This window comes from Ischnura elegans, chromosome 5 (genome assembly GCF_921293095.1).
Source record: "Ischnura elegans chromosome 5, ioIscEleg1.1, whole genome shotgun sequence".
In the NCBI taxonomy this organism is placed as follows: Eukaryota; Metazoa; Arthropoda; class Insecta; order Odonata; family Coenagrionidae; genus Ischnura; species Ischnura elegans.
In genome coordinates this window covers 50789312-50796624 of record NC_060250.1, presented here as the reverse complement: position 1 = coordinate 50796624, position 7313 = coordinate 50789312, and the positions used below count along the sequence as shown (strand labels likewise).

The window sequence follows — 7313 nt, the reverse complement described above, 5'->3', positions numbered from 1 at the left end:
TTTAGGAAGTTTTTTTTCCTCACGAGCCGGCCCAAAAATAGTGGTGTGCAGGATACAGGAGGGTGCCGCTTACACGGGTAAATACGGTACGTCTGTCATTACACAACAGCTATACAGATTGAACATGATCTTGGACTGATCCCATGGGACACCCTTGAGGCTGGGATTGTCAGTCAGGGAATTAGCCCTGACCTCAAGAGGATAGAAGAAAGGAAGGGGAAACAGAAGGAGATGCCATTGTGATATAGACGCCCAGAAAGACTTCAGGATAGGGATAGTGACAGAAGGAAAAAGGATGGAAGAATTCATCAAATGAGCCACACCGACTAACCACAGAGAAAAAATCGTTCGCCTTGACCAAGATTCGAACTCAGGTCCCCTGATTTCCGGCCAAGTGCTTTAGCCAGTTAAGCTACTGAGGCGTCATTCTCCCCCATGGAAATTTGAGGACTATACCTGACACCGTGGCTTGTCCCAATATCCTTAAATTACCACTACGACGGCAAGAAAGTTGGATAAGTCACTCACAAAAAAACTGATTAATCGCCAAATAACAAAAAATACCACGCAAATCAAACAAGGAGAAATTCATAACCCAAGGCATTCATTAAATAAAGAAATAGAGAAATTAAAGCCTCATCAATGAATACGCAATTCCATAAGGATAATAAAATGCAAAGGCTACTACCCAATCGGTGATTTTAGTATGAACTGAAGATAATACGAAAAAATACCCTGTAATGTCTGTACCGCCAAAATGTACTGTGACATAATGGAGGTATTACACAAATACTATTAACATGATCAGAGGTGGGCAAAATACATTTCAATTGTCTTTTAGATGTAAAATACAAATACTCCTAAAATTGCTTTTCAAATGAAAAGTACTCAAGAAAATTGAATTTGAAATATGTACACATCATCATTTCAAAATACTTTCCCAAAATACCAAATACAGTCCACCTTTGGACTGTAAAATTAAAAATGTTCAATTCCAAACATTATTAATATCGAAAATAAAATCCAGTAACTAAGTACATGAATTTATTGAAAATGAAACTGGTTTCATAGTTGCATCGTAAAATCATATTTATATATGTATTCAACAAATTACCATTTCCCTGAAAAGTAAAGTACACAGGAAAAAGGATGGGGCATGTAAATAAATTTAATTTGATGCTTTGCTGGCCAAGAACCTTAAGAGAGAGAGCTGGGAGGAAGCATAGCCAATGTTTCAGAATAAATTGAAAATAATTTTTGTAGATTTTTCATTTCGAACTGTTGGTTTCAATACAAGAAATTATAAGCTCAAGCAGAAACCTTTCCTCTCAGATTGGGTAGAAGAAATTTTCCCCAAACCCCAAAGCAGCCAATATAAAGAATTTTCTTGTCTTCCTCAATTGAGAATCAAAAATTGAAAGAGAGATGAAGACATTATGGATTTGATTTGTTGACTTACGCTCTCAGAAGAAGGCTGAGATGGTGACATTATCAGACTTATCTTACTGGGTGATAAATGTTCAGTACACTCACATGGTATTGATAAGAGATGCACTAATCAAGGAAATACTGTTCACACATAAGTTAAATATATAAAAAGCATCACATTATAGATCGCATAGAAAAGTAATACGAAAAGACAAAATATACAACCACCTTCAGTACTACCAAATATGGGTACTCCCCTACTTACGACCATCCAAAGTTATGACATAGAACGGTTTTGAAAATAATTTTTGAAATATGTATCCCTTCAACTTTTTCTTGAAAATTCAATGAATACTGCCCAGATATTGCAGCAACGTGCAGCAATCACAGCATTGTTCTGTCCAGCGGTTTTTTTTGCAATTTGTTTTAACTTATTATCAATAATGTTCTTATGATATTTAAAGAAAAGAATAGAGCGTAAAAAATATGTTCAAATAGCTTATCTATATCAGTCGGCACATTAAAAAATTAGGATAGATTTTTGCTTGCAGATGATTGAATTCCTCTATGCCATTTCTGACTAGCAAATCAGATATGGCATGGAGGTATCAGAACTAGGTGACCTGCAACCAAGTATTCGGTATGTATTCTGTTCATAAGTCTTGGAGTACCAGTATGCACTAGTGCTGAAAAATGGTCGCTGAATACAAGATTTTGTGGCAATATAAATGTCTACGACATAAGACCTTGAAGAGTGGAAAGGATGTTACCATGAGCATTTTTAAGGTATTTCCAATGTTACACTCATAAACCATGACTTGACTTCGGACTGAAGGATAAAAATTATATTGCATATAAGGAAATTGCTCCCTTGCATGTATTTACAAAAGAGGTATAAAAACACAGATAAAATTACGCATGAATGAGGGAAAGTAAAGGAAATAAACAGCTGGCAATGCCCAGTATCAAAATAGGACTGTCTAAAAAATATACGTCCTTCAGACTGCCAAAAAAATCAACAGTTTGACAAAACGCAATTGTATTTTGCTAGAATCCACATGCACAGGAAAAATATTCCATTTTCTATGATTCCATTTTTGTCTATGCAATACTTATACTATTACAGTTTCATAAACATGTATAGGCCATATAACATTACAGCCATCTTCTATTACGCTTTCTCATTTCCTTGAAAAGTATACACTATAACAAAATGAGACACTTGTCTTAACGTCCCATTATTGCTATCTTCTAATTCAATTAATATTTCACATCGTCTATTTGTTTAGATACCATTTAAACATCATTACAGTTGTACAAAGCAATACAATATTGGGTTCTTTGATGTGAAAATTGATGCAATCATGAAAACAACATATAATATATATTCACCAAATATATAGTACAGGCAACAAAGTAAGCAATCTTCACTGTGAAGGACCCAAAGGTAGGTAGCTTAAATAGTGTGTGCACCAGAGAATCTCCAAATATTAATCTGAACACAATAAGGAAAACAGAATAAATTGATAATAAAATCCATTGTATAGGCACACAGCCAAGTCTTTCACCTAGCATTCGCGGTATGGATGGCTACATAAGTACAAGACAAATATGTATCAAGATCAGAAATGGATAGAATTTTTGTTACCCCTGTTGACTAGCCCAGCTGCCAGTAAATCTTCATCTCTCTCATTATCCTCAGGAACAGTTATTTCAGCACTCTCAGCTTCATCCCTGTGATCGATCACTGACTGACAGCATGAATGAGGGTACATTGCACAATCACAGCCCTGGTCCCTGGGAATGAATAAAGAATATTAAGGCGATTACTCGCAAGCAATGGTATGCGATTCCTCAAAGTAGCACCACTCATAAAAGTACATCAAGGATTCGGTCATAAAAATTTGTGACATGCAATCTTCAGCAAATAAATGGCCACAAAAACACATCAAGAATGACAGCCTAAAATTATCGCATAGAAGTTTGTGACAAAAACGGAAGTAAAATAAAGGCTGCACATGACCAAAGCGACTAAAAACAAGTAGATTGATGTTGATGACTTTTCAGGTGCAGCTGCGTATTGTTCGTTGTCATGCAAGGTTTTGTGGCCATTGCAGGTCGCATCATCAGGAAATGAAATGATGATGAAACTGCATGAATGCATTGACCGATGCAGGTCGCATCATCAGGCGACGATGATTTCACTTGCTCCCACTTGATGAATGCATTCTCCCACTTGCAATGGCCGCAAAAGCTTGCATGACAACACGCAATATGCAGCTTTACCCGAAAGTCGTCAACATCAATGAATCTCGCTGCAAAAGCCTACGTTCCAAAAACAAGTAGATACTTTAAAATATACATGGATTAGTAATAACAAGGAATGGGCATTCCCAGGTCTTTTACAGATACAAATCTTGAACCTGATCCCTCATTTCAGATAAAAGCATGTCTTCAAGATTACAATTCACGTCAAGATGAAAGCGACATTGACTTTGCATATAAGTGCAATTTTTAAACAACACTGCCAGCAAATTCAAAATAAATCATTCTCGGAGTCCACAGAAAAGTGTCCCAAAACACAGAAAACATTTCCACAATCATTGTACAAGCTAAAAACAAACAGTATAAGGGTAGAAAGGTACTCTCCTCAGTATTGAACTTCAGGTGACTTCAAAGAGCATGGCAACTTGTTCCTTTATCTTAGACCCATGGCTATACCAATCAGGGCTAAAAACTAGAAGTAAGGAGAGGGTATATTCGCTTTGATAATTTTTAAAATTATGCATTATAGACCACAGAGGTCAGGCACTCAGCTGCTTCCATCCCTTAAGTTCGTTCACAATAACATTACTTGGCATAACTATGGAGTTAAAACTCAAAAAAAGCATCTATGTATTGGTTCCAAACAACTTCTAATGCCATAACTGAACTCAAGATGATCTTTCTTTGATAAATGCTCAAGTTTATCTCAAAATTAACCTGTACCAAGAACATTATATTAGATTACAAGGCTGGAAGGCCTTCGCCAGGTGCCCTGGCACTAAAACCTTTCTTAGTTAATTTTGCCAACTTGCATGAAACAGGCAAAAAAACAGTTCTGCCTTCTGTTTGCAAGTTCCCCCCACTTGCAGACATAAGACAAGAGCACCATGTTTAAGGCATAATTTCTCACCCATCCAACCTTAGTCCAAACCCAACATTGCTTAATTATCATGATCTTACAGGAACTAGAGTACAAATAAGGCACAGCCCTTGCTCTGTAAGGAAGATAGTTCTGTATATCGAGAGACATAAAAACTATTGTAACTCCTCCATTGATTTCCACAACTAATGCAAAGTTTGTGCGATAGGCAAATTGAGGGGGGCATGGGAGCACGGGAACTTTCATATTACAATAAAGAGAATTATTTAAATAATATTTGTTTTATGGTGTTATTAATCTCAAATATGAGAAGACGGTTTTCCTATCAGGTCATTGTGCCATCCAGAAAAAATACCTTGGATCCGCCCATGGTTTGTGCTACAACCTAAGGACTAAGCCATTAATTGACCTATATACTTCAACTATGCCAAGATCCTCGCTACCAACCCATCCCATCACGAGCAGTTCCTCTCCTTCCCAAGACATTGGTACATAGTAATATCTTATATTTTGACTGTTCTAGATGCACAAATTCACTACTGGATATTTGTTCACTGAATTGATTGATTGTTTTGGGATATAAATGGGAATAAACTTGGAGTAAAGACTATATATTTGTGAGTGACTATGTATTCACTTCCCAACAAAAAGGGCAAGAACCCAAATTAAATTAAGAAGCATGAACCCAGCTAGGGCCGGGATATTACACCCCTGTTCCACAATGATCACTGAAAATGAAAGAAATGGCTGGGGCTTTATGGTCAACTATCCAACACTCTAGAACATGGTTTCATGGTAAAGATATTTTGCTGTTTTAGAAAAAAAAATTATATGCACAGACATTTCTAAAATAAATATGGAGTAGTCACATCAAAAGTTATATTGACAAAAGCAAGCGTGCAAACATTTTCATTTCATAGAGGAAAAAATACACATGTATCAATCAACTTTAAACAACTAACCATCCAGTCAGCAGCCAACATACACCATACTGAACAATCGCATGCAATTAAAGGATTTGAGAGGAGAAAAAAATCTCCGTACATACACACATTACTGTATTCAAGTAGAACTATTAGTAATACACATGGTTACCAAATACTTCTAAAATAATTAATCCAATAATTTTTACTCTCGACTACAAGCTCACCTTCCACTGTATACAACAAGTATAGGTCTTCTAATTCCTGTGCAAGTTGAAGAACTTCCGAAGAAAGTCAATATGACTGTTCAATTCTTTAGTGAGAATTTTTTATGAACAAAAATATTTTACCAAGTGACTGACTGATTGAAACCCACACTTAATTTTTAATACGGTTACCGTCCCACAGCAATTTTGTGAGATTTATATGTTTTATGCCTTAATTCTGTAAGAAATTGCTCAGATTCAAGTATTTTACAACTACTGCACAACAGATTTAAATCCAAATTTTGCACTCCAAAGAACATAATGTCTGTAGATTTTGTGATGCAAAATTTACTTCACAAAATGTAGATTTTAAATAGTGAATGAAAAATATCCTAAACCACCTGATTTCAGCATATTTTACACCATTATTGTATGAACACCGATACTAAAACAAAATGTGAAGAGAAATGAAGATGAAGATTGTGCACCACTGAATACTATGCCATTGATGCTGTCAAGCAAATTCTTTGTCCAGAAATGAGCAGTACACATGACATAATAAACATAATGAAGGGTCTGTAAACAAAAGTACCACTGTAAAAGGTACTAAATCTATGCAAAAATCAAAGCTTTATTCCCATGAACTCAATGCTACCATGACTCAAAAGGTCACCTTACTCCTAATGCATGATTAAAATAATAAGAAAATAGAATTTCTATGATGAGCCAGATGAAAGTCAACTTGCTTCAAAAAATAAATACACCTACAGATTAGATAAATGAAAAGTTAACAATTTTGATAATACTTACAAAGCTAGCAAAAAAATTAGTGTATATGTATGCATATCTTTTTTTCAATACCAAAACTTTCTTCTTTCACTGCCTCACGAATAGCAATTTGATCAACGCATATCAACATAAATGAAGATAGAAAAAATTACAATGTATTATCCGCAAGTCCTCTTCAAAAAGTAGCCTAAAAACAACCAAAAATGTATCAACCAAATATCTCTCCAAGTCACACCTAGGACCATATCCAAGAAACTGACTCCACCTTGAGTCATCACTCAACCTCAGTGGCTAAGATCTCAAGCTCAATAGTAGAAAATTACCTATGCTCTTTTCATTCATGGTCTCCTGCTCATAAAAAAAACTACATAGCATTACTGGAGTGGAAGTATTTTTACAAGAGATATTTCATTTTTTAAATGTCATGGTGGCAGAAAACTTGGACTTTGGCAGCTCAATTTCAGTTAGGACGCAACTTATCAACTGAAGAGCATACAGGGTCTGAGCCTGAAGCAGTAGGACTGATTTTCTGTAGTGCAAACGGAGCAATGGAGGGAGAAACGGCTGATTGAGCGTGTTGGAGGGGAGTGTCAGGAGCAGCCTCATATTTTTTTCAATCGCATGGGGGCTGTTGTTAAGGCAGGATGTGTGTTTTCCTGGACCCCTTTCAATAGGAGTGAAACTTAGAGCAGTGTTATGCTATTAAGTTTTGTGTTAAACTCTAAAAAACTGCTACCAAAACCTTTGATTTAGACAAGGAGGTTTATGGTGATGCTGCCACTAGTTGCTCAACTTTATTTGAGACCAACTTAATTTATGTTA

At 35.9% G+C, this 7313-nt stretch overlaps 1 protein-coding gene across 1 annotated transcript in view; it reads right to left on the bottom strand.

Annotated features, from left to right (window-relative positions):
• Nucleotides 1-434: 434 nt before the first annotated feature.
• Nucleotides 435-7313, bottom strand: part of LOC124158873 (coiled-coil domain-containing protein 102A) — a 30016-nt gene continuing 23137 nt past the window's right edge. The window contains exon 9 of the mRNA XM_046534268.1: nucleotides 435-3225. Coding sequence (XP_046390224.1) covers nucleotides 3051-3225 — 175 coding nt within the window. The 3' untranslated portion in view covers nucleotides 435-3050. The remainder of the gene's footprint in view (nucleotides 3226-7313) is intronic.